Source organism: Cnephaeus nilssonii, assembly GCF_951640355.1.
Source record: "Cnephaeus nilssonii genome assembly, chromosome: 5".
NCBI classification, from domain to species: domain Eukaryota; kingdom Metazoa; phylum Chordata; class Mammalia; order Chiroptera; family Vespertilionidae; genus Cnephaeus; species Cnephaeus nilssonii.
Window position 1 is genome coordinate 76,758,073 of NC_137076.1, and position 27,444 is coordinate 76,785,516.

General features: G+C 47.6%; 1 protein-coding gene across 1 annotated transcript; it reads right to left on the reverse strand.

Annotated features, from left to right (window-relative positions):
* Nucleotides 1–8,541: 8,541 nt before the first annotated feature.
* Nucleotides 8,542–16,620, reverse strand: CXCL14 (C-X-C motif chemokine ligand 14). Its single transcript, XM_079772680.1, has 4 exons — nt 16,295–16,620; nt 16,024–16,129; nt 12,248–12,361; nt 8,542–9,658 (listed from the first exon to the last, which is right to left on the reverse strand). Exons 1-4 carry the CDS (start codon nt 16,356–16,358, stop codon nt 9,643–9,645), a joined length of 300 nt encoding a protein of 99 aa, XP_079628806.1. The 5' UTR covers nt 16,359–16,620; the 3' UTR covers nt 8,542–9,642.
* Nucleotides 16,621–27,444: the final 10,824 nt, after the last annotated feature.

The following is a 27,444-nucleotide window of genomic DNA, read 5'->3' on the forward strand; positions in this document are numbered from 1 at the left end:
AAGTCTAGCTCCAAAAAGCATTATCTTGTACACTAGTCCCTTTTCTTTCTTTTTCTTCTCCACTAGTAGTAAAACACCTACTCTGTGCTAGGCATTTGCAAAGGACTAAGAATTTAGAGTCAAAACCTATTCACTATTGTTAGAGATCACACAGCCTAGTTGGAGAGTGAGACATATCTAGAAAAATGCCATTCAGTGTGGAAATGCTGAGGGTATGGTGAAATAGTGTGGCTCAGACAGGCCTGGATTGAAGTCTTGGCTTGGCCACTTGATGTCTATGTAAGTGAATGAATCTCAGATTGTCTTATTGTTTATAAAATAGGGATGGGAGTATATATGCCAATGCCTATTGCATAGAGTTGGTGTGAAGAATGAATGAGCACGATGTAAGGCATTTTACCACCAACTCAACACAAGGTTCATTGAGTTCCCTGTCTTGTATGGGATTTGCAAATGTCTCAAAGCTGAGAGGCAGAATTAATACACTGGGTGAGAGAAAAGTTTGGAGTGTTAGGGAAGAAATCGGTGAGCTAAATTTAATTGGGACAGTTGTAAAGTGTTGGGTTTGGTTCAAAATCAGTCATCTAAACACGAGGTTGGAGTGGGGATGTATGTGGCATGAAACTGCTATTGTACAGTGAAGCCTGGACTATCAGTTAAATGCCTACTTAATAGATGTAGGTGGCTAAGAACAGTAGCACAGACTTAGGTGAGTTAAGATACAATGTCCTGGGCAAAGGAAATGAGCCACAGCCATGCTGGAGGTTTGGGATGGGTGACCTGGAGAAATTTAGCTATTGGATACGGTGGGACTAGATTTTAAGGTGTTCCCCCTTCCCCCAGAGTTAAGAGTCTTTGGGTTGTTAAATATGTTCTTGTGGGTAACATGAATTATTGTTATTATTAGCTATTATTTACTGTGTGCTTATTATGTGTCACACAAAGTTTTACATATTCTATTTGTCTCATTTAGTGTGTTTTTAAAAAATCATCACTCGAGGTTATGTTTATTGATTTTAGAGAGAGAGGAAGGGAGAGAAACATTGACTGGGGATTGAACTCGAAACCTAGGTATGTGCCCTGACTGAGATTTGAACCTGCAACCTTTTTGTGTATGGGGCAATGCTCCAACCAACTGAGCCACCCCACCAAGGCTATCATTTGTTGTTTTAATAAAAATTGTCTGAGATTAAGCACTATTATTATCCCTATTTTACAAATGAAACCGAGGCCCGGAAGTTTGTCCAAGTTCACAGAAGGTTCCAACTTCACTTGATAGTTTGCTCTTTTTATGCCTAATAAATATGATATCAACATAGGGAAAAATATAGTTTTTCCTTGTTAATTTTAAAGGCATGGCGGTGATAATAATAATAATAATAAGCAGCTTCCATGTGTTGGCTGCTTACTTTACGTGTTGACATACTTATTTAATACTCACAATAAAGTTAGGATTGGGAGAAATTAAGGGGCTGGGAGAAATTAAGTAACTTGCCCATGGTCACTGAGCTTTTAAGGAGAGGAGCTAGGCTTTGAATGAGCTGGATGGCTACAGCTTACATTCTCAGCTCTGCAGACACTTGGGGATGGGACATTGAGCTGAGGGCCCAGGCCCCTTCTGTGTGTCTCTCCCATGAGGGCCTGTTTGAATAGACTTGGAGGGAAGCGCAGAAAACCCCTTAAAATTTGGGGCATGTCAGGTCAGGCAGAGCAACAGCTGGACATATCCTGAAGCCTCAGCGCAGGATACCAGCCCAAGGGCTAAACATGGAGAGGACAACTGAGTCAGTGAACTTGAACTAAACATGGAGAGGACAACTGAGTCAGTGCCCCTAGAGCTGCCCCTGTTCCAGGTGTCTCAGTGAGGCTGAGGCCTCAACAAGACCTGTGTCTTGAGGCTCTGCCCCTCTTTCCCACCCCAGCTCCTCCCAGGCTCAGGGAAGGGAACAAGTCATCAGCCTTATTGTAGAAAAACACTCTGACTTGACCAGAGCCATCAGTCCTAAGGGGTGACATGCTCAGGACTGAGATGGGAAGAAGGAGTTGCACCTCTGTGTTTCCATGGATTTCCCCAAGCTTCATGGTATGCTGCAGCCCTCCCCAGCCTCCTTGGATCCAAATAGGATGTCAAAGGTCCATCCATATCTCATTACCACTCCTCTGAAGTAGCTAATCGCCCGCTTATAGCACATGCCCACCAAATTGTCAAGGAAAGGTTTTCTTCAGTCCTCTGACTTTTGTTCTCCTGAAACTAGAACCTGTTACTTTAATTGTCTAGAGAATCTTATATAGACAGACACACAGAGGAGGACAGGGATTTGCATTTGGGTCTTCATCCAACAGATGGGTCTCCAAAGTGCAATGTGAACAATCCATGGGCGTCAGCTCCAGTCTTTGTCTAGCAGGGGAGACAGGCCAGGGTGGAATGGGGAAACCAGAGGACGGCTCAGGGAAATTCTATAGGGTTCCCTGTGGGGTTAAAGTGTCACTATTATTTTTAAAGAGCCCACACTCACTTAGGAGTAGGTTGTCCAAGGGGAGTTAACTAATCATTTCTTTTTCTTTTTCTTTTTAAAAAAATATATTTTATTGATTCTTCACAGAGAGGAAGGGAGAGGGATAGAGAGTTGTAAACATCGATGAGAGAGAAACATTGATCGCTGCCTTCTGCACACCCACTACTAGGGATGTGCCTGCAACCAATGTACATGCCCTTAATCGGAATCGAACCTGGGACCCTTCAGTCTGCAGACCGATGCTCTATCCACTGAACCAAACCGGCTTCGGCACTAATCATTTCTTAGACACTGAGCAATCCCACCAATATATTCTCCTGGTAGGCCCTATAAGTAGGGTGATCATATAATTTATCAACCACACCAGAACTCTTTGGAGAGAGTAAAAGAATATTCTTCATAATTATACTGGGACAACTGTCATAGGCCAGGACTGTCCCAGGCAACCAGGACATATGTCACTCTACCAAGGCATGTCCAAATAAAGATTTAACAATGCCCAAGACCTCTTGGCCCCTGTGTGACCTTGGACAAGTTACTGAGCTTCTTTAAGCCTTAAGTTCTTCATTTGTAAAATGGGACTAATATAGAGTTTGTTGAGAAAGCACTCAATAAATGTTGGTTATGGTTGTTGCTGTTGTTTGTATTAAACTTTGCTGCCTCTCAAAATATGTGGAATCATCAGGGTCAGTATCATAGCAGCTATAAAGGAATTGAAATATGTTCTTTCTCACAATTTTTTGGTTTATTTTTTGGCGGTACCAATGCAAATACTTAACTCCAGTTTGTCTTTGCAGGCTATTTCAGGGGGACAAAAGCCTTTGTCGTTTAGAAATGATTTTTGTGTGACGGCTGCCTTTAAGGAAACAGTGGGTTGAAAGAAAGTGCCTGTTGCTTCACCTAATCAATTTGCCTTCAGGAATAACTTTGAATTTTAGCTGAGAGTATCATCTGTATCTAATTAGACATCCTGCTACTCATCCCAGAAAATCAATTCTCCTCACAATTCTCCTCATTGTGAAATGGACTGATTACTTTAAGTTCAGCTTTGAATTAATTTTTTTAAACCAACATCTTGATGGTTTCAAGTTGTTTCTAATTAAAACATTGAATTGAATTTGAAGATGTCATTGTCATTTTGCTTATTCAACTTACTTGATGTTAAGGGGGAGGCAGGGAATCTCTGGCTGCTTCTACTCAAGCAGAGTGTATCTACCAAGTGTGGGCGGAGCAGCCGCCTCCTAGTTGTAGGGCTCACTTCCAGTCCGTGGGAGAAGCCCCAGAGGAGCTCCTGCCTCTAAAAGACAAACCCAGCCACACACAGCAAATCTGGCGAAGGCTGTTGTCCCAGCGGCCCAAATTAACTGGGTGATTAATCTCTATTAAATAGACAGGAGGTAGGTGCAGGTGGCGGGCACAGCAGTGTCTCCCGCTGGCCAGGGTGGATAGGAACTGTAAGACAATGTGTACTTCAGGGAGTAAAAGCCCTGCTCTGGAGTCAGACACATGTGGGTTTGAATCCTGTCTACCACCTCCGGGATTCATGAATATGGGCAATGTTTCACTGACGGTGGGTTTCCTTATCTGTAAGTGGAGCTAACAATAGAACCCCCTGCTGTAGTTACAGTATTCAATGGGATAAGGCCTGAGAGCCCTAGCCACAGGTCTGGCCACAGTAAGCAATAATTAGTGACTGTTGTCATTTCTCCCACAGTCTCCAGAACTGGAACCCTTGGCTGAGGTGCATCGGCTTTTTGCTTCCCTCTGGTGGCGCAGATCAGTGTTCTGATATGGAGGAAGCTGGGAGATGTTACCTTAAAAGTAAGGTAATTGGGAGCGCCCCTGGGAAGGAAGCCCGTGAGGTGTGAGGCTGTGCCTCTGCGATGCTTTTACTACTATTAGTGCTCCTCTGATGTTGCTCGGGTGTCCCATTTTGGGGCTTCCCTGGCCCTCCCCCACGTCCCCCACCCCTCAACTCCGTGCTGCCAGAACCTCCTTCGGGGCAGGGTATTGCTGCCTGCGGGTGCGGGGCGGGGGGGGGGGGGCGGGGGGGGAGAGACTGGTTGTTGTGAGGCAACTATGCTACTGCCTGAGGGGGTCAGATTTTTTTCGGCTCTGAATTAATACCCTCCTCCTCCTCCTTTCCCTCCCGTCCACACTCCTAAGGGATCTCCCCCTCCCCTTCCCCCTCCCCTCTTCTACCCTGCATGGCCAACAGAGAAAGGGCCTGAGGGAGGGGGGCAAGAAAATTGCTTAGGGTTTGATTGCTTTCTTGATTACTTACAAGAATACCTATTCAACTTTCCAAAAAGAGGAGGACAGGAAAACACCCTGAGGGCTCTACAGTCAGTATGATTCTTCCTTGTGCAGGTGAGATAAAAGCTGTGATGGGCTACTTCCTCGCCCAGAGGTTGGAGAGTTCCCAGCCACGGTTCTCTGGCAGACCAGATGGAAAGTGATGAGGGAGAGGAGGAGATATGGATGAAGTGGGAGTGGAGGTTGGAACTGTGGCTGGTTTCCCTGGACGTTCAGCTGGGGCATGGGTGATGTTCCCGAGTCCCCTCTGAATTCCCTCAGCATGCTCCTTTGCTGCCCTCCGAGCTCTCTATTTTTGTGTGCTGCCTCTCTTCACATGCACACCTCGGGCCACAGGACACTTCAGAGCCAGGGAGGAATCAGCACTTCCTATTGCTGCCTGAAAACAACTTGCAGTTTGCTATGAGCCCTCCCAGAACTGATAGAGGTCTTGGGGCAGGGGTCACCTTCTTTCAAGACTGGGTAAGTACCCCTTTGGGTGCCCTAGAGCCTGCTGTGTGATCCTCTAGCATAGGGCTTAGACAGTTGTAGGGAGCATCTTCATTTCCTGTGTAGACTGGGGCTTTCTGGAGGGGCTGATGGCAAAATTCAGCAGAGTGTGCGACACATAGCAAATGCTGCATAATGAACCAGCAGCTGAGAGTGTGAATGAACTCTACTCTTGAGATTAAGGGATGGCACCCCACCAAGGCCTCCCCACTCCACCCCTGTGCTCAGCATGGAGCTTTGCATGTAGTAGTAGTTCAGTGAAGGAGTACAGAAAGCATGTTCTCAGGGAGCTCCTTAAGACTGAGATTATTTTGCTCAGCATAATCTCTCCAGGTCCATCCATGCTGTTGCAAATGGTAAGAGTTCCCTCTTTTTTACAGCAGTGTAGTATTCCATTGTGAAGATGTACCAAAAGAGTAGGGGGGTGAGGGCATGTGCTGGGGGGTGGGAATGGCCAGGGAGAGGTCAATGGGGCAAAAAAGAGACACATGTAATACTTTAAACATTAAAGAATTTAAATTAAAAAAAGACTCAGATTTAGTCGTAGTGTTTGAATACATCATGACTGCTATTATAGATTTTGGGAGATTTTTACAAAAAAGAATGACACAGTTTTTGGATTCTAAGAGCACAACTTGTTAGATGTTCAGGTTAAACTGTTAAACTGCAATACAAGTCATGTAATGACTCAGGGCCAAATGAATCATCCAGATGGGTGTTAGAGTTGATATCCGAGGTATCTATTGTGCTGCTCCCTGGGCTTGTGACACCTGGGCTTGTGACATGTGAGGTGCACAGAGCCCTGTGCCACGTTTACTGTTCTGCTGTTACCATCTTGAAATTCTTAATAATTTTTGAATGGGAGGGCCTGCATTTTTGTTTTATACCAGGCCATGTGATTACATAGCTGGTCCTGACTCCAGGGGGATCTGAGGAGGGTTGGCTGGGTAGAGATGAGTGGCAGAGCCAGGCTGGAGTTCTTCAGGATGTGGCTGTCCTGGTGTTAAGCCTGGTGCACTTGCTCTGAACATGCTTGTGAAGAGTGGGGGCCCAGGGTGTGGCATTTGGATCCCTAGCAAGCCTGTCAGTGAGGCTCCAGAGGTGGGCCTGCATGTGGGCCTGGTCTGCCCCATGTTTGGAGGAGCAAGTTTGCCCTTCCCAGGGGGGCTACGATCACAGGGGCCACTTGGGAGGGTGGCCTGGTCTTGCTTTGCTGCACTGGAGTTACTCGCCTTTCTGGAATGTGGTGGGTAGAAACCTCATAGAGCTGCTGGGAAGTTTAGAGAAAAACGATGGGAAACAGCAAGAAAAAGGGCATTCTTCCCTGGAGTCAGGCACAGTTCCTGGTGCTGGAGGGTCATCATGTGGCATTTGTGAAGTGTTGGGCTCAGAGTCCATTCTTAGTGGTCAGGCTAATACCTACCCACTGGAGGACAGGGTCCAAATCATCCACAGAAGCGTAAGCAGACTTTGTTCCCCAGGGACACAGAGTCTCTGTGGAGGATGAGACAGTCACACACATCTCCTTCCTGCTTTCTCACAGACTGGGGCTTGAAGTCCAGCTTTCCTCTACTGACCACAGTGCCTTCTAAACAAATCGCCTGACTGGCCTGGGTACAGCAGTATTGGGGAGGGTGGAGATAGAGCATCAGGGCAAGTGCCCAGGCCGGTGCCTGGCACACTGTAAGGGGACATTGTTATTGTCATTAAGAATCCAGTCTGTGGTTGGAATGTCAGATTATGGAGGGGGACACATGGGCCAGCCGGGCTGGAAGATGAACTGTTGGTACTAGAACTACAGATGATACAGAGGAGATCTGTGCAAGGGTGGGGAGGTGTGCATGTGGCTTGTTTAGAGTGAGTAGAAGTGGGTAAGGTGAAACCTGAAACACAGGGAGCAGCTCAGAGAATGCTGCTCCACCCCATGACAGATGGAGAGGTCTTTGTGTTGGTGGGGCAGGGGGTGAGGGTAGGGGACTTGGGGGCTGGTGCTGGTGGGTCTCTGTCAGCTGACTTCTTTACATTGGCACCTCCCTCAAAGCCCAAGCAAGGGCTCCTGGGGAGAAGGACTGGCCTCTTCTCTACAGACCTGTTATGCATCCTCCTCCTGGGGATGTCTCTGTTGGTATCTGGGCTCCCCTGTCCAGTCTCCCTTCTTTCTCCATAATGAGGGGAAAGGTGGGACCAACACCAGGCCTTCACAGTCACCCAGGCCCACTTAGCAGGAAAGCAGTTAGGCTCAGCCATTAGAGCAGTGTGATGAGTGACCTTAGGCAACGTTGTTAACCTCTCTGGTCCGTAGTTTCTTCAGAAATGCATTTGGTGTAACAGGATTGCCAGGAGATGAGGCCGTGATGGAGAGGGCCTGCAGTGGCACCGTGCTAAGGACATGCTAGGGCAGGATAATGCTGTGTTCCCGTAAGTGTTGGCAGAGTCAGCTGTGCATGTCACCGGCTCCTGGTTCCTAGTGAAGCAGACAAGAAGTGCAGACGGAGGAGGCATGTCCTTGTGGGCAGTCCTACAGAGTGGGGGGGACCCAAGCAGCACAGAGGGGCCTGTCTCAGGGCCTGCTTGACATGGATACAGTGAAACATGGGGCTGTGGGCAGTTTTTGCAAAGTGCAAGTAGCCTCGTCTTGTGAATAGTAAAGGAGCTCACATTTGCCAAGTGCTCACCGTGCCCTCTTACCCTTTCTGCTTTCTTTACGCGGCGTGCCGCCTTTAGCCTCAGGAGCCCCATGAGGTGTGCACTCGTCACCTTTACCTTGCAGAAGCAGAAGCGGAGCCTCAATATCTTCCCAGCTGTGGCTTCCAGACAGCCCACAGTCTTCTGGTGGGCACTGCCTGCCCCTCCCTGGGCACCACTGGATCCTGGGGCCCTGTATCTCAGGGATCTTGACTAGTCCCTAATCTAGTCTCTTCTCTAAATGGGGACCATAGTGGGGACCCTCCAGTCCCATACACACTGACCTGGCTGCACTGATGAACCTGCCCAGGTGTGGGATTCAGGCAGGGAGGAAGCCTTAGCCTGGTGACCTGGCTTTCTGTCTCAGAACTGTGCTGACATTCCATAGAGGTGACAGTGTTGACAGGTATTTGGGGAATACCAGTTTTCCTTCCAATATATTTGTCCCTGCTTATTCAAAAAGTGGTAAATATTTGATTGTCATCCTGGCTTATTTAAACAGAAAAAAATGTCAGTAGTCTAGAATTTTGGTACATTTCAAATATATTTTATTCAGTTTCTTTTTGTCTTAGAAAGAATATGAACCCTGCATGCAATGCTAATGGTTTCTGACATTTACATAGCATACAACAGCAGTACAATGTGGCATACACTGAAGGGGCAGTGTGTGCAGGGGCATTCTTAAGAGATATTTACAAGGAAAGGGCCCATGGTTATCTTAGCTTTCAAAAGAGGGCTGCACTGTTGAACACTGAAGAATTACGCAGGAATTGCTTCAGTACCGCATGTTCTATTGTGGTGAGGGAAAGAAAGATGCTTTGAAAGTTCTCCCTCATCAATAGAATGTATCCGTAACTCTATACTCTGTGTGTATTTGTATATTTTTTAAGTTTGCTCCTAAGGGTTTTGCTAACAATGTTAGGAACTTCATGTGCTTCTGAAGCATTAACTATTGAAGCAGTGAACTTTCACTGCTTCACCTTGGGGTGAAGAGAAGATCCAAACCATCCGTTAAGTACTGTTTGCTTTGCCATCCCAGGATCTTGGAAATGTTTCCTAGAGTGTGTAAAAATTAGCCAGGGGGAGGAAGCAGTCAAACTCGAGTTCGTAAAATAACAGACGCAAAGAGATCTGCTCTTATTTGCCCAGTGACTGAGGCCACTGTGGAGCCCCCCTGAGGCTGTGACGGACCCAGAAGAGCCCGTGGCAGCTGTGCTGAGGTGCTAGGATCTCTGAGCGGAAGCTTTCTGCTCTAGGAATGGATCAACGCTACTATGAAATGTCTCAACCAAGCTCCCTGTTCCTCCTAGGTGCTTATAAAGCTCAGATGTATAGTAATGTCTGGACAAATACAAAAAAGCATTTTGTACAAAGGAAAGGCATGCGTTCCCAGCTTTTCAGTAAAAAGCAGCCTTTGATGAAATCTGGAGCGCAAGAAAGATGGGTCTCACATCTGGAAGCCTTTTGCACACAACTATAAAATGTAAAAAGTGACCCTTGGTAAAAAGTGCTTTATAACAATATATAATTTGTGTATTATGCCTGTGAGAAAGAAAGGTTTTTTGTGTGTTTAATCTGCAAAGTCCTTTGCTGTCTCCCATCGGGTATGATGCTTTCCCATCTGGGGTTTTTCACCCTATTCTTCGTAGACCCTGGGGGAAAAAACACACCCATGTAAGTGGCTCAGGACATGATTTGGGCAGTGCACAGGCTGATGGTTTCTCTCCTTCATTCTTGTCTTTGGCATTGCCCCTCCCAGGACTGCAGGAGCCTGGGAGAAGTGGGGAACATCTCAAAGCATCACAAGGACCACAAAAGCTCACCTGAATCTGGCTTTGACTTTCTAAACAGCCTCCACCTCTGTAGTCATTATATCCTCAAAACTCTATGAAGCAAACCCCTCTGTATATGAGGAACCTGAGGCACAAGAATCTCATTGATATTGAATGTCAGTGGTGGGAAGGAGTTCTGTCTCCAGCATGGGCAGAGGTAGGGAGGTGGTGGTGGCGGGGAGAGGCATCTCCCTCAATTTAGGCTTGTGATTTTCTTTGTATTTTGCCCAAAGAATGTCTATCCTCTGGAAAAACACCAGTTGTAGAGACAGCTGCCTTAAGACTGAAGAGGGTATAGTGGGGCTGGGGCTGTCATGCAGGCCTGTGGCTCAAGGTCACATCCTCTGGTAGTTAACAGGCCTATGTGCATTCACAAGCTGACTTTTCCCCTCACCTCCCAAGTCATCTCGAGTATTTTAATCCCTTCTCTTCTGCTCCTTGGCTGCTGTGGAGTTGCACTTCACACTCAGACAACCCATTGCTCCCTCTGCCTATTTCCTGATTTCTAAGTAAGACCACCTAATTGTGCATGAAATCAAATGCCTGCTGTTGCTGTTGCTGCCAGTGGCAGCTGGAAGAGCTCTGGGCCCTGAGGTGCTTGGCACTCTCTAGTCTGGACCCCAGGTGCTGGGCTGGCCCACTGTCCTCTCCTCCTTCTATCCTAGGTTTTGCATATTCTCTCTCTCTCCGCTCTCTTCCTCCCCTCCCCTTCCCCCTCCCCTCTCCCTCTTTCTCTCTCTCCAAAGAGGGCTTCAAGATAGTTCCCTTATCTCCATTCTACATTTATGTAGACATTTTCAACCTTTTACAGGGGGAGGGGAGGTGGGGAGGACAAGGTAATGCCCCCTTCCTCTTCCAAGATACTTCAGTATTCCAAGAAAGGGATGAACTTATTTTGTAATGAAGTGACGGAGTTCCGGGAATAGAAGTGCCCTCACTGCTCTCATCATTGGTATTTGCAGAAATAAGAAGGTCAGGGCTGCATGGATCCATGCCTGCCTCCTCTTCATCAAAGCTGTGGCCTAGGTGGAGGGGTGAGGGGTAAGTACTCCTACAAAAAGGCCTGAGTATCTATCTCCCAGCAGTCCAGCGAAGATGTTCGCAACCCTTCCATGAACTGGCCCTGAGGTTAGCCTCTTTACACTTTTGATGACACAGGGCCTGGAGCATTACAGTGGATGAGACGATGCTGCTTTTGCCACGTGAGTTGCCCTGATCAGGAAGAGGGCTTCATTCCCATCAGACTTGTAGAAAATTTTATCTCACTCTCATCATTTTCTATTTCAAGCAACTGCAGATGAGGCAGTTTTGGAGACAGCTCAAAAGATTCAGGTACTGGGATTATACCCAAGTGTTAACTATAGGGGAGCTGTTCGTAGGCTGAGCTTATTGTAGAAGGGGCAGCACAGGGACCAGAGGTAGGGAGGGAGAAGGTGACACTGGGAAGCCTGGCTTTCTTCCTTGTGCTCCTGAGAAGTCACTCCCCATCCACACTTAGCCTTGGTTTCCTCCTCTGCTGAATGAGGTGCTGGCACCAGCTCCTGGGAAACTCAGCTGTGCACGTGATCATGCACGTGTGTGTGTGTGTGTGTGTGTGTGTGTGTGTGTGTGTGTGTGTCTCCATGGCTGCGCAGATACAGGTGTAAACAGTCTCTGAGTGTGCAAGGACAGGTGTGCTCCAGGGCAGGTTCACCTTTATATGGTATAGTAGAAACCAGGAACTTGCCTCCCCTCTGAGGCCAGACATAGGACCCCAGGAGATCAGAGCTGTGAAACCCTATCTTCTGTTTATAGGGAAACAGAACCCGGAGGGGTAGGGGTCTGGTTCAGGGCTTAGGTGGTCTGGCCACTGCTGCCCCTGAGGTTAAGAATAGATCTGATTTTAAAGGGTCAAACCCAGGGTCTCCCTGCACCTGCATGGGAAGGAGTTTATCAGTTTTCTGGGCATCATGGGAGAATCTGTTGTTGGCAGGGAGTCATTCTTATCACCTTGTGGTTGTACCTACAGTTTTACAATGAATAAACCCAGTCACTTAAGTGGTCATGTTTCACCCCATAAGAATCACAGAGAGAACTGTGCCAGGTGCTCACTCAGCCTTGGACAGAGGGAAACCCAGAGTCATATAACTTATTTAAATAAGGAGAGGAATTAAGACTGTAACATAAAATTTAAAATGAAACAAATGTTAGTTCATAAAAGGATACATTTTTGATGTTTATAACTGTCTAAGACAGCAATAGCCTGCTTTAAGTGGTAAGTTCCTCATTCTTGGGGGTATGTAAGCGGTGTCTGGGTATCTGCATGCTGTGGTTATTGTGATGGGTGTTCACCCATTAAACATGGCTAGAGGACCTACAAGGTGTCCAGGATCTGGGTCTGGGGATGAGGGGGAGGAAGGTGAGGCATACCTGCGCTTCTCATTCCAGGCATTGTACCACTTGATGAATCTCTTGGTGCTCTGCAGCTTGGGGTGCAGGCAGTGCTCCTGACCCCGGTATCTGGACACGCTTTTGGTGGTGATGCTGAAATGGAGTAGGATAGGGTAGAGGATTGAGGAACCTGAATGATAGCCCCTTAGTGTGGCCTGTGGGTTGTCCTGGCCTTCCCAATCAGGGCACTGAGAGACTGTGGCCTCCTCCCTCATTTCAAGGGAACCTACCTATGTGTTCACTCCTTGGCTGGCTCTCTGGAAGATTCGGGTTGTCCCCTTAATCTCTGACTCCACATCTACTGAGTGATTGGCTTTCACTTTTCCCCCTGGAGTTCTCAGAGTCTGGGATAGTGTCTCCTCATCCTCCAACTCCATCCACCCCCACCTGCATGCAGGGTGTTGTCTACAGGGCTCAAACCTTCCTTGGAGACTAGCTCCTAAGAACCCGAGGTTTAGAGGTGGAGAGTGCTAATGCCAGCAAGGTATGCATGACAAGGCCTCTTTCCTTGGGTTTGAGTTACTCCACAGCAGGGCTTGGACATGCTCTGCACACACTGTGGTCTCCGTCTGATCCTTCAAACCCCAGTTCTCCCCAACCCTCTGCAGATTGTCTCAGGACTGTTGATCCTGAAGCTAAGTCTTGTTGGCCTTGAAGCCCATTGTTGTTCCTGAGCTTGAAGTCCCAGCTGCCTCACCCTTGGGCAGAAAAATAAGACCTCTCTTCAGACCTCTGTTAGCCAGTAGAGAAGCAGGTGGTATTGACTGTAGGGCTTGGGTCTGAATCCCAGGTCTGTCTGTGGGATCCTGGGTAACGTTTCTGATTCCAGTTTGCTCATCTGTAAAATGGGTGTAATAATAGGACCTACCTCTTAGGATTATTGGGATGACTAAAGGACATAATCTATGCAAAGTGTCTAGCACCTGGTATAGATGCACAATGAATAGTTATTGTTATTAGTAATTGTCATGCAAGATGAGGTAGCCACAGGAAGAAGCCTTAGTACAGGAGCTCCAGCCTGGAGAGGGAGGCAAGACTGCTGCCCAGAACTGCTATGCTCCTCTCAGCCAGGGCTGGGCCATGGTGGCAGGAGTTAGGAGGAAGCTTCTGGGTGGGGGAGGAAGAATGCTGTTCAAGAATTAGGGACCACCTATGGGATATGGAAAAGTGGAAGGTGAGAAGTGAGGATGTCACTCCCTGAGAGATCACAGCAAGAACAAGGTATGGGGAGGACTCAGGTGCTGGGGAATGGGGGGTGGTAAGGGAAGGAGAGGTGGTTGGGGGTCCAAGTGGGAAGAGCAGGAAGGGAGGGAGAGAGGTCAGCTAATTCCTGCAGATCCCCAAAGATAAAGGGTTATATGTTAAGTTCTAGAAGGGATCAGAGTCTCTATAAACTGAGTCTCTAATTGATGGGAGAGGAAGTTGAATGAGGGCACAGTATTTGTGGGCCAGCTGTTCTCTCCCAGCTCCTGTGCTCTGAGTTTCCATACCGCCCCCCCCCCCCCCTTCCCCACTGCCTAAGAATCCTGGGGACAGAGATGCACCTTGTACTGATGCTGGATGACTGGGCCCTGACTTCGCTGGCCCTCTTTATGAGGGGCCTGTCGCTCCCCAGGTCTTGTGCCTCCTTTAATGTCTGGAGCATGGGGCCAGGCTTCAGAGTGGAGTCTGGTCATTCTCCTCCCCTGTGGTACTCTATCACTCTGCAGGAATTTAGCCCATGCATTGCCTGAAATGTTGCTCTTTCACTTGCAATAAAAGGACATGGCAAAGCCTGAGAAAAATCCCCTTTCAGGTCAGTGTGCAGGCTCAGAATTCCAAGTCTGGAGACCTGAAGGTTGGGGAGCAGGAGAGTATGCTCAGCCCTCAACCACAGGTTCAAATGCTCTGTCACAATACTGGGACTGTGAAAATTGGTTGTGGGGTGAAGACGAGGATTTCTGCCCCCAGCAATTACTCAGAAATTCTGGGTCCTGCGTCCCTCTCCTCAGTGGTTCTAGGGTGCCGAAGGTTTTGGCAAGAGGTCAATGGACATATGACATAGATTGGTCTTTCTAGAATCTGGACTTTCCTGGACCCTTCTCAGTGCAAGGACTCCCACTTATAAAGCAGGCAGCATCCCGTCGCTGCCATCAGAGATTTCTGGGTGACTCAGGGTGAGCTGGAAAACTTGCTTTTGTTCAGCCTGTGTGGCTGAAAATCTGGTTTGGCAAAAAGTACTGGCCCTTCGTCTGATCTAGAGAATCTTAGAAGCTTGAGGGAAGTGGACCTCCAGCCCTTCAGGGATAGGGGTTGTTCTGGGTGTGGAACAGAGGCTTAGGAGAGGGCGACTGCATGTGGATCTCCTGAGGCTCCTACAAGTTTTCACAAGGCTGCATACAGCCATCTCATGCACTTGCCTGTCAGTTTCCTCTCTATTCTCAAAAGTTTAGCCAGGAAAAAGAACAGGCCTAATGACTAGTGTTCTGTCCTTTCACGATGTCCTTGTTCCTCACACCCTGCTTCTCCTCCCCTTAAAGGTCTCAGCAACTGGACTTGGAGCATTTTTCAGCACTTTGAGGACTGCAAACTTAATTTGCAATGTCCCTATCATTTTTCAGTCCTCAAGCTGTGAGCTGAATGGCCTCAGCTCCTGTGATCTCTGGCCCCCACAAAAAGAATTTTCTGGCTGTTTTTCTGTACCTGGCTCCATAGAGGAAGGGGCAAGGCAAAGGGGCAGGGGCAAGAGGTTAATTTAAGTGTCCAGGAAGAAGGCAGTGGGGCTCAGCCCAGGCCATTGGTTCTCAGAATTCCCCTACCTTCAGCCCCACTCCGCAGCCTCCAGGTAGCAGTGGGGATTGGGGGCTGCCTTTGCAGACTGTGGCCTTTGGGCCAGTGGGGCCAGTGGTGGAAGGTACTTGCCCAGACTGAGAATAGTGTGTGTCCTGTTTCTGGGGCGGGGAAGTGGGGCCAGTGGTCCATGGCAGATATTTGTTTGCTAGCTGCTTTGCCAAGGGCTCCCTTCCTGGCCAAAAGCATATTGATGGGGAAACAGTGGTGCTGGTCTCAAGTGGTTAACTGAAGGCAGAGGAGCAAGGAGACTCAGTGTTCTCTCTGCCCCAGTTTCAAAGATATTTCCCACATCCCCACCAAGCAGAGCTCCAACCACGTGGCACATTAACCCCAGCAGAGCCCTCCGCACAGGCTCAGGGACCTACAGGAGTCCAGCTGGAGAAGGAAGAGTGAGGGATCATCCTCAAAATGAAATTGCTAGAAGCTGAAAACTGGCCATGGATGGTCCCCTGATTGGAAAAAGGCTCTGAAAGGAGGTTCTGAGGTCTTAGGACAATGTTTACTTTAATCCTCTCCAGTAATAGGAAGGCAGCACACCTCATAGTCTGGGTGCAAATTCAATAGTTCTGGGTGTACTTTGAGTGCTTTCAAGCTGGGTGTTGTTCTAAGTTGGCACGCGGGAGCCATTTAACCCTTCATCACCCTAGAAAGTTGGGCAGTGCAAACACAGGGCTACCCATTTGAATCCTAGCAAGGGTGAACTGGGAGAGGCTGTTCCCCGAGTACAGGACAGTGACCCTCTTTGGAAACTCTCTTCCAGACTGTTGCACCAGCGCCCTAAGGACTGACTCACTGGGCAATTACAAAGGCTCTGCCAAGGCCCTGCCAAAGGTGGAGAGATGTTTGTTAGCCTGACCCAGCCCCACGCTATGCCCCTGCACCAGGTTAAGAGCAGCACACACAAGCTTGGAGTGGGAACTCACATAACCATCTTCTCCTCGCAGTGCGGGTACTTTGGCTTCATCTCCAGCTTCTTCACGTCGCTGTAGCGGATTTTGGGCCCCTTCCGGGAGCACTTGCATTTGGACCCTGTGAAAGAGTGCCCAGAGGCCGCTCAGTTGAGGGCAGGGTCTCTTACCCTTCCGCGCACTCGGTGCCCAACTCAGAACCCTGGATCTCACCAAACGTAGCATTTGGCGCTTGGGTTCCCCAGAATGGGACAGAAGGGCGACAAAGGACCTTCTGGGCACTCACCGTCCACTCCCGCGGCGCACAGAGCTAGAAGCAGCAGGAGCAGAGCGGCGGTCAGGAGCCTCATGCTGGCCAGAGGGGCACGGCGCTCGCGGTGCGGGAGCAGGGACAAGGGGAGGGCGCCCGCCCTTCCGTACAGTGGCCCGGAGACACTGCCGGCTGCGCTCTTCTCTGTGCCCGGAGAGCGACTCCGGCTCCTCTCGGCTCCTCTAGCTCCGCTGCGGCCCCGCTGCGCCCGCCCGTCCGTCGGTGGGTGCCTCCTTCACTGAGCTCCGCTCTGGGCTCAGCGTTCCTTCCACAGCCTCCCTCCTCCCGCCCAGGCCTCTTTTAAATCCGCTCTTGCCCTTGCGGAGAGTGAGCTCATTAATATGCAGAACCATTCGGTGACTCACTGAGATTTCTTAACACGGTGGGGGGAGGAGACCATCTTAGCCCGCCCACCCCAAACCTCATCCAGCGGCACATACTCCCAGCCATGAACGAACACACGAGCAATCGCACAGTTAATCCGCTACCAGCGCTCCCACACACTCCTGCACACACTTGCACACCCAAACCCCAGCACGTGCACACACAGCCAGTGCCCTGGCTCCACTGGACAGTTGAGAGGCTGCTTAAGGGCACTGCTTTTCTGGTTTGCTTAGTTCCCTCTGGACAGACTGACCTGCTCTTTTGAGCAAATGGGAGACCCAGGCCTGTGGCCCAGATCTTCTGAGAAGAATTGACAGGGTTTGGGGGCAGGTGCCAGGTGTGAGTACCAGTGGGCCTGACTCCTAGGGTGTGAGCAGTCCCTGTTGGGCCAGCAGCCCTGGTGGCCTGAGCACAAGGCGGGGTTGGAGGGAGGTTGCCATAGGTTGTACAGCAGCAAAACCATCACCTGTGGTCACTGGAGCTGGCTCAGAGAGTATGTGTGTGGGAGGTATGTGGCCCCTGGCTGTGCCAGCTGTCTGGGGGTGGGGAGAATCAGGCAGAGGTTCGTCGCTGTTATACCATTCTTACAAAGCCATGCAGAGGCCAAGTAGGGAGATATGACAGTGATAATCATCTGGATGGAGTCCATGTTCCAGATATTGTGCCAGGCTGTGTGGTGCATTGGTAGGGGACCAGGGATAGCGACAGAAGTTCCTGTTGCACTACTCACCAGTGCAAGTGAGTTCACCACTATTGGCCTTCCTTTCATTCTGGAAAGTACAAGTAGTCACAGTACTTATCATAGGGCAGCTGTGAGAGCTACTTAAGATCAGACATATAAAGTGTTTAACAGAATGTCCAGCCAGTAGTTGGTACTCAGGAAATTTTACTTATTGATATCATTATTATATAGATATATATTTTATTTTGCTTCTTACAAGTCCCCTTTTAAGTTGGTATTTTAATTACTTGACAGGCATGGAAACAGGCTCAGAGAGAAGAAATAACTTTTTAAGATCACATAGTCAGGAAGCAGGTGGCGAGGCCAGGAGGGACCCTAGTATACTAGTATGTGGCTGCAGAACTGGAGTTTTGTCTCAGGCATTTGGTGAAATACTTCTTTGATAGACCCAGCAACAGGATGGAGCTTCTTAGGCTTCGAGGGTCCTTGGGCTTGCATCTCAGGCAAAAGCTGGTGCCAGGGCAGAAGCTGCCAGACTCTTCCAGTTCACACAGCTCTGTGCTCTTAGCTCAGCAGCTTCCTGGGGGCAAAAGTGCCCAGAGGAGACCCTGGGGGGATGGAATGGAATAGACAGGCTGATGAGGGGCAGAGTGGGAAGAATCTGTGTTGTCTCTCAGTTGGGGAGCTTGGGCTTCCTTTTGGGGAAGCTGAGCCATAAAGAGCCAGCAGTGCCTGTGAGCTGGCTTCAGGCCATATCCTGAGTCGTATGCAAGCAGTTGTGTACCTATACTTAAAGCAAGGCCAACAACTGGACACTTGGATTATGTAGAGGATAAGTGCAAGGGACTTATTTTTGGCATTTATATTAATTAAAAAATATATTTTTAGTGAATTTTAGAGAGAGAGGAGAGAGAGAGAGAGAGAGAGAGAGAGAGAGAGAGAGAGAGAGAGAGAATGCTCACACGAGAAAGAAACATTGGTGTGAGAGGGAAACATCAATTTCTACCTCCTACACGCCCCCTACCAGGGATTGAGCCTGCAACCTGGTCATGTACCCTGACTGGGAATCAAACAACCAACCTTTCAGTGCATGGGGCAATGCCCAACCAACTGTGGCAGGGCCATTTATGTTAATTTCTGAAATTTAAAATTATTTTTTCTTAACACAAAACCAGCACGTTTGTGATCAGAAAACACACACACACACACACACACACACACACACACACACACACATTACTTACACCTACTCAGCAATCTACACCAAGATGCTACAGTGTTATCTTTTCAAACTCTTCTCTCTTTGCTTGCATGCTTGTACACAAATGAGATCAATGGATGTCCTGTTTAATATCTGCTTGTTTTACCTGTCACTGTATCATCAGCATTGTTCCACATGATTGGTTTCACTTCTACAATATCTCTCTTTTAAAAAAAAAATATATTTTTTTATTGATTTCAGAGAGGAAGGGAGAGGGAGAGAGAGATAGAAATATCAATGATGAGAGAGAATCATTGATCGGCTGCCTCCTACAGGCCCCCTACTGGGAATCAAGCCTGAAAACTGGGCTTGTGCCCTTGACTGGAATCGAACCTGGGACCCTTCAGTCTGCAGGCTGATGCTCTATCCACTGAGGGTTACAATATCTCTTTTAATGATAATCATTTGAGGTCATATAGTATAACTAGCGTTCCCGTTGCAGGAAAAATCCTGCAATAGGGTTTCCTGCTGCACTCTACCCCGCCCCGCCTGCTTTTCTCCCTTCTCCCCCACCCCGCCTTCTCCGCCAGCCCGCCTGCTTTTCTCCCTTCTCCCCCTGGCCCCGCCTGGGCTCCTCCCTTCTCCCCCAACCCGCCTTCTCTGCCAGCCCGCCTGCTTTTCTCCCTTCTCCCCCGCCCCGCCTTCTCTGCCAGCCTGCCTGCTCTCCTTCCTTCTCCCCCAGCCCCGCCTCTGCTCCTCCCTTCTCCTCCCCCTGGCTTGCTTGCTTCTCCGCAGCTTTGCTCCCTTCTGCAGCTCTTGGCTTCTTTCTACGCTGTCTTGATATGCAAATTAGCCGCCATCTTGGTTGGGGTAACTTGCATACTCGTCCTGATTGGTTGGTGGGCGTGGCTTGGCTGGTGGGCGTGGCTTGGGCATAGCAAAGGTGCAGTCACTTTGCATATTTGTCTATTATTAGGTAGGATGGCTAAAAACTTCTTGTCTGGAGTCAGACTTCCTGAGTGTGAATCCTACCTACTATCTATGTGATCTTGGCTTATGACTTAACTCTTTTGGGTATTTATTTTCTCATCTGTGAGATGGGGATATAATAGTACCTACAGCATTGGGAGGATTAAATGAGATAGTGCATGTGAAGCATGTAACTTGGTCCCTAGCAGAGTAAATGTTCAATAAGTGCTGATTATTGTTATTACTGTTATTTTAGATACAGCATATTCCATTGTACAGATGTTCCATAATTACTTTAATTACTCTCTGCTGGACATTTGAATTGTTTTCAAGGATATTTTCTTGCAAGCAGTGCTGTGTAACAAAAATTCTTGGAGCTCAATTTTAGGGTAGCCCTTTAAAATTGGATCATGTCTCAGAAATAGAATCATGCTTGTGTTGAGGCTTTTAATGCAAATTGCCCTCCTTCAAATTATTTTTATTCTAAAAAAATAATTTTTTAGCTACCAAGCTTTGGCAGAGCATGTGAAATATGATTTTTTTGTTTTGTTTCAAGAATATGCTTATTAATTAAGTGGGATCTAACAGCACCAGGGATCATGGGCAAGGAGCTTTTATAGGGAACAGTAGTTGGCCCTAAAAAGAAGGACCAAAGTTTCCCAACTTCCCAGGCTAGACGAGGTCAGACATTTCAATATTTTGTTCCTACTGTATTCCTTAGTCTATGTATGCTCATCTTTGGTTTGCAAAATACAACCATCGTGTCTTTACAAACAGAGCACACCCCTGTTTGTGTGAGCAGTTCTGAATCCATGGGTACAAAAGAGGATGGAGGGCCTTTGCTGCCAATGGGTAGTGAGTGATGCTGCTCAACCCGGAGAGTGAGGGAGGCTTGACCCCTGACATGCCTTCAGGGTGCAGACTCTCCACTGAGCTTCACCGGGCCTTTGAGTAGATCGAGGAGGCAGGGTGAGGTGGACATGGGTGAGGCAGTTCTTTGCACAGTGGCACTGCCCAATTCAGCGGGATCTCTGTGGTGTAGTGAAGGAGCACACACATGCTCTGCCCTCTGGAGTATATATTCTGGTGTGTGTGTGTGTGTGTGTGTGTGCGCGCGTGCGTGCACGCGCGCGCGTAGCTTTTTATAATCATGCTGGTTCTCTAGGGGAGGTGGGGGGAGAGGTGGGAGGAAGTAGACCACAGTGAGATCCTGTGCTCTAAAGACCTGTCTGGCCCTTTCACCTCTCATGTCATGTGTGGCACCCCAAAATACCTGCTTCCAATGGTAGTGCATCCACTAGCTGTGAGTCCAAGTCTGGTGGGCACTCCTCCCTCTCCAGCTCCTTCTTTTCTGGAGGGCTGTGTGCTTCTCTCCCAGTGTTGCCCCCAACCTATGGAACCCGGCAGCCAGCTGCCTTCTCTTTGCTGGTTCTCCTTTAGAACAGTCCTGTCTACTGACCCCTCTCAGGGCCTTGCTCTGAGGTGGAGGGAGAGGCAGGGCCAAGGTTCCCTGAGGACAACAACTGGTTTTGATCTTTACACTTGGAATGTTTAGAAAGCTTCAGCAATTAAGCCCAGAGGAAATGGCACAGGGGATAGTTGGGTGAAGTTGAATTAGGCTCTAGGTAGCCTTGTGGGAGCAGAGGGGCATCGTGAATTCCCCCCAACATGGAAAAAAATGACTGCAGCAAATACGACAGACCAATTAGCTTTTATTCTGCCACTTATTCATTTAGCACCACCTCATGGCAGACAAACATCTTTACTATGTTAAGAACTCAAGCAAAGATATTTTCAAAGAAGGCCCTAACATATACGAGGTGTACAGGTTAATAATGCGGATTTTTTTTAAATAGATGGAGTTACACATATGTTGATATATATGTGATTTGATATGTATGCTATTTTGTTGTATTGGCAACAAGCTTCAAGACTTCATATGTCAAATATGCTGAAGGTGTTAACATCATAGATATTTTTACACTTAAAAATGTCAAATTTCGTGCCAAAAAAAAAAAAAGAGCATTTGTGGGAAGTTTTAATTCATTACTTTATTTTGAAGAAAAGTGCTGCTGAATATTTCAGGAAGCTTATGGTGAACATGCTCCATCTCAAGATACTTGTGAACGCTGGTTTAAACACTTTAAAAGTGATGATTTCTATGTGAAAAACAAAGAACATCCAGGTCAACCGAAAAAGTTTGAAGACCAACAATTACAAGCATTATTGGATGAAGATGCATGTCAAACTCAAAAACAACTTGCAGAAAGATTAAATGTTGCTCAGCAAACAATTTTTGATCGTGTACAAGCAATGGGAAAGATTTTAAAGGAAGGAAATGGGAGCCACATAACTGAACGAAAGACAAATGGAAAAGTGAAAAGTCATCAGTAAAATGTTGCTTCAACAGCACGAAAGGAAGTCTATTTTGCATTGAATTGCGACTGGCGATGAAAAGTGGATTTATTTTGAGAATCCCAAATGAACAAAATCATGGGTTGATCCAAGACAACCATCAACATCAACTGCAAAGACAAATTGCTTCGGAAAAAAAGACAACGCTCTGCGTTTGGTGAGATCAGGAAGGTGTGGGGTATTATGAGCTTCTAAAACCAGGTGAAACCGTTAATACTGACCACTACCGACAATAAATAATCAATTTGAACCTTGCTTTGATTGTGAAACAACCAGAATGTTCTAGAAGACATGGCAAAGTAATTTTGCTTCATGATGAGGCACCATCTCACGCTTCAATACCAGTTAAAGACACATTAAAAGATCTTGCCTGGGAAGTATTAACCCACCCGCTGTATTCACCAGACTTTGCTCCTTCAGATTACCACTTGTTCTGATCGATGGCACACTCACTTACTGAACAGCACTTCAAAATGTATGAAGAAGTGGAAAATTGGGTCTCTGAATGGTTTGCCTCAAAGCAAGAAAAGTTCTATTGGGATAGTATCCACAAATTACCTGAAAGATGTAGAAATGTGTAGCTAGCAATGAACATTACTTTGAATAAAGCACTTTTGATGTTTCTCTTGAAATTATCGTATTTTCTTTGCTTACAAAATCTGCTATTATTAACCAGTACACCTAGTAAGTGAGCAAAGGACAGCAAAGGACAATTCAGGGGAAAAAAGAAAACCAGTCATTAACCATTTCATGAAAGACTGTGCATCCTCATTAGCAATCAAGAAAAAAGCACATTAATGCTGCAGTATCATGGCATTTTGGTTTGGGTCCTATTCAATGATGAAATATTTATTTTAAATATTAACATCCAAAGCTAACATTTATTTTAAATATTAACTTCCAAAGCTAACATTTATTTTAAATATTAAGATCCAAAGTAAAAGGAGGAAGGGCCACTTAAGCAACACTGGTGGGACTATGAATTGATATAAGATTTTAGGAAATCATACTTATAGTATGTAGCCAGACTGTTTGAAATAAATCATTTCACCCCATTAATCTAGTTTAGAAAATCTATTAAAACAGTTGACAAGGAATATGCAAAAAAAAAAAAAATTCCTTATTAAAGTGTTAACCTAAGTGCCCAACAATGGGGGATTGGTTTAGTAAGCAATGAAAACTCTAGTGAAATATACTGGTATGAAGACTCATGATTACAAAGCCTGTAGAATTCCATGGAGTAAATGCTTATTCAGTAAGTAGACAACACAAAGTTGTGTAAACACTGTGATTGCAAGTATGTAAAGCAGCAACCGCTATATAAAGGATGACCAAGAAAGAGATATAAACATCATTCTCTTTGAGTGGTGGGGCTTAGGGCATCTTTTAAAAGCTTCTCTCCTTGCTTACCAATTTATCTGAATATCCTATATAATGAAACCCTAATATGCAAATCGACCAAACAGCAGAACAACCGGTGGAACGACTGGTTGCTATGATGCACACTGCCCCCCCACACCCCCCTCCCCAGAGGGAGGCGACCAGGTGGTGATGGGGGTGGGGTGGGGGAGGTGGGGCCGGCCAGCGGGTGGCACTAGCCTGCCAGCCAAGGTCACCCCATAGATCGGCCCTGATCTCTAGCCAGGCCTAGGGACCCTACCCTATATATTGGGAACAGTCTCTTAGATTTAAAAATTAAAACCTGGCAAGGCAACTCTAATGCTGAAAAAACAGGATGATGCAGCGATAACATGCATGGACTCTGGCTTGCACATTTTGTGGTCATCCCTGATTCTGACACAACTGTGTGACAAAGCCAATTACTTCTCTCTGCTTCAGTTTTTCCTCCCATAAGATAGGGAAAATGGTACTACTGCCTCAGAAGGATCATGTTATGTACTACTTTTTATAATCAGGGCAAAAAAATGTAGCTGCCCATACAATAGCAAGATGCCTTTCACCTGTATGAAAAATATGGTCACTGGTGTATGCAGCATACTGGATTGCGAGAGGGATGTCTGACTGCCAGTTTAGGCCCGACATCCCTTGAGGGGTCCTGGATTGTGAGAGGTTGCAGGCCGGGCTGAAGCCCCCTCCCCCCCCCCCCCCCATTCCCCTTGCATGAATTTTGTGCACCAGGCCTCTAGTTCTCATTATAAAAGGAACTCAGGAGCATTCAGTTTAAACAGTGAGGCCTGAGGCAGCCTTATCTCCTCCTGGCTGACCCCCATGATGGGTGATAGACATGTCTGCCCTGTAGTTGGTACCACAGAAGAGGCACATAGAGTCCTCAGTGGTGCTGGTGAGCCAGGGTGAGGGCCCAGGCTCCATCTTCACAGCTGTCCCCACTTTCTTGGCACCACAGCTTACTGGCCCATCATGGCAGGCCTCACCCTGTCTCATCCTTCCTGGCCTCCTCCCTCCCATGGCCCCACCAAGCCCTGTCTCCTGACATGGGCCCCGGGTGCTGCCCCTTTCCAGCCTGCACTGCTACTGACTCTCACACCTCTCCAGCCACACCCTCTATTCTTCAGTTCCTTGAAAGCTCTGACTCAAGGGTTTCTGGCTGCCTATTCTGCCCTAACGATTTCCCCTTGTCCCTTGTTCAGGCTGTTGCTGCTTTACCTTCTGGATCTCTACAGGGAAGCCTTTCTTGACCTTGTACACCTGCTATACCCCCTCCCCCATCCTTGTCCAGTTTGGGAGAGGCCCCTGCTCTTTGTTGTCTGTGATCCATAGCACTATTTTCTCTTCAGTACACCTGCAAAGGCTCGTTCAAGGTCTTCCCTATCAGCCCAGGAGCTCCAAGGGGTTTTCTTGTTTACTCTAGTGCACCAACAGGAGTCCAGGGCCTGGCACACAGCAGGTGCTCAATAATGAATGAGTGAATTAATGTGGATCACAATTACTACAGTCTAGTGAGTTATGGAGTCAGACTTCCTGGCTTAGAATCCTAGTATACTATTCTGTGCCTCTCTGTGACTCTGATTCCTCATCTGTCAAAAGGGAATAATAACAAGAGGATCATGGTGAGGATTATGAACTAACACAGAACAAACAATGTAGCACAGTATCTTGGCACATAGCAAGAGCTCTATAAATGTCCATTTTACTACTAGAGACCCGGTGCATGAGATTCGTGCACAGGGCGGGGGGGGGGGGGGGGGAGCGGTGGTGGTCCCCTCAGCCCAGCCTGCACCCTCTCCAATCCGTGACCCCTCAGGGGATTGGGCCTAAACCAGCAGTCTGACATCCCTCTTACAATCCTGGACCGCTGGCTTCTAATCGCTCACCTGCCTGCCTGCCTGGTCACCCCTAACTGCCCCCGCTGCTGGCTTGGTTGCCTCTAACTGCCCCCCCCCCCCACTGCTGCTGTCCAGGTTGCCTCACCTGCCCCCTCCCTTATGGCCTGATCACTCCTAACTGCCCCCTCCCCCACCAGCCTGGTTGCCCCCAACTGCCCCCCCGCACTGGCCTTGTCCCCCCCAATTGTCCCCCCTGCCGGCTTGGTCACCCCAGGCAGCCTGCTGTTCAGTCATTTGGTCGTCCCTCACTAACCTCCCCCCCCCCCCCCCCACTAGCCTGGTCGCCCCACGCAGCCTGCTGTTCAGTCATTTGGTCGTCCCTCACTAACCCCCCTGCCAGCCTGGTCATAGGAAGCCATCTTGTGAGGATGTGAGGGTTAATTTGCATATTATATCTTTATTATATAGGATTACTATTATTAAATCTAGACTTTCTCATCTGTGGATTTTCTGGGCAAATTCCTTTTTTTTTTTTTTTTTGTTAATCCTCAACCAACGATATTTTCCCATTGGTTTTTAGAGAGAGTGGAAGGGAGGGGGAGAGACACAGAGAGAGAAACATCTACGTGAGAGAAGACACATTGATTGGTTGCCTCCCACATGTGCCTGGACCAGGCTGAGGATCAAACCTTCAACCCAGGTACGTGTCCTTGACCGGGAATCGAACCCAGGACCCTTAAGTCCATGGGCTGACACTCTATCCACTGAGCCAAACTGGTGAAAGCTTGGCTAATTCCTTTTCTTTAATATCTATGAAATGCTCAAATAGCAGTTACTCTTTGTCAAGGACTGTTCTACATGCTATACAAATATTAATTTATTTAATCCTCATAATAGTCACATAAAACAGGTAATTCCTATTTTACAGACAAGGCACAGAGAGGGTAAATAACTTTCCAGATCACTGGCAGGTATAGGCTGATCTTGAACTCCAAGCCATCTGGCTCAGAACAGCCCGATGCTGCCTCCTAGGAGGAGGGAAGGGGAACACTTCCCCATCTTTTGCCCAGGCCTCAACACTGCTTTCCTCTCCCTTTGCTGTTGGCATCTGGCCCTCAGTTCTCTTTGGAGGGCATCCCAGAGTTTTCATCCAGCTAGGGTTGCCAGACTTAGCAAATAAATATGGGCTGCCCTGGCATTGTGGGCTCGTGCCTATGCAATATTTGGGGGCACACTTATACTAAAAAAAACTACATATTCATTGTTTATCTGAAGTTCAAATTGAACTGAGGCTCCTGTATTTTAACTGGCCACCCTACATCTAGCACCAGAGGGCAGCAATGTGGTTTTGGTCCACCTTCTTTCAAGTGGTGGTCTCAGACACAGATATACAGTCCCCTGGGATCTGTCAGGGGCAGGGTTGGTGCGGGAAGGATAGGCTCACTATGAACTCTCCTGTAGGGCAGAGTGGGCATTTAGCTATAGTGGAGGAGGAGGGAGACATTCCAGGTGGAGGCAACAGCTTAAGAAACTGCTCAGTGAAGGGGAAGAAAGCCAAGGGTATGCTAGTTAACAGAGCACTCTGAGTGTCTGGCAGGAAGGTTAAATATAAAGTAGGGCCACATTGTGCAGGGCTTTGGGCTTTGTCACCTGGATCCTAAGAAGGTTATGTGATTAGGTTTTGCCTCTTAGGAGGAGCTCCCTGGCTGTTGGGTAAAGAGGGATGACAGAGAGGGAATTGGGATGCAAGAGAAACCATCGTCAAGGAAGTTTTTGACCAAAGGGCAGGGAATAAACACTTTGTCTCCTTATTCTTGGAATTCTTTATCTTTTGAAAAATGCAAGGCAGAGGTGGAAAAATAAAAGGTAGTTGTCAGTTCCATTAGTTACCGAGAGGGAGGTGTGTGCAATGTTGGTGTTTTTGTTTTTACCAGCCCTTCTGTCAGTGGGTCTGTAGTACCCAGAGGAAGAAAGCATTGGGTTTGGGGAGGGATGTTCTCACTAATTTGCTTCAGTGTCTCAGGCAGACGTAAGAGGACAGGGTCAAAGGTGTTGCTGAGGGGATTTGCCTGCCAGTAAACATTAGCCTGAATTAAGCTTATATGAAGAAAACTATTCAAGCAGTCTGAGGTAAGTTGCAATTTTCTGTCTTAACAACTAGTCATTGCTTCTGAATAAGACCAGGTTCCTAACGGTGAGCAATTTAAGATAGTAAAAGAATTGTCATAAA

Coding starts and splice junctions, on each gene's coding strand:
- CXCL14 (XM_079772680.1), bottom strand. CDS start 16,358: ATGAGGCTCCTGACCGCCGCTCTGCTCCTGCTGCTTCTAGCTCTGTGC. Junction 16,130..16,294: donor GTGCGCCGCGGGAGTGGACG/GTGAGTGCCCAG, acceptor ACTCTTTCACAG/GGTCCAAATGCAAGTGCTCC. Junction 12,362..16,023: donor TGCGAGGAGAAGATGGTTAT/GTGAGTTCCCAC, acceptor ACTCCATTTCAG/CATCACCACCAAAAGCGTGT.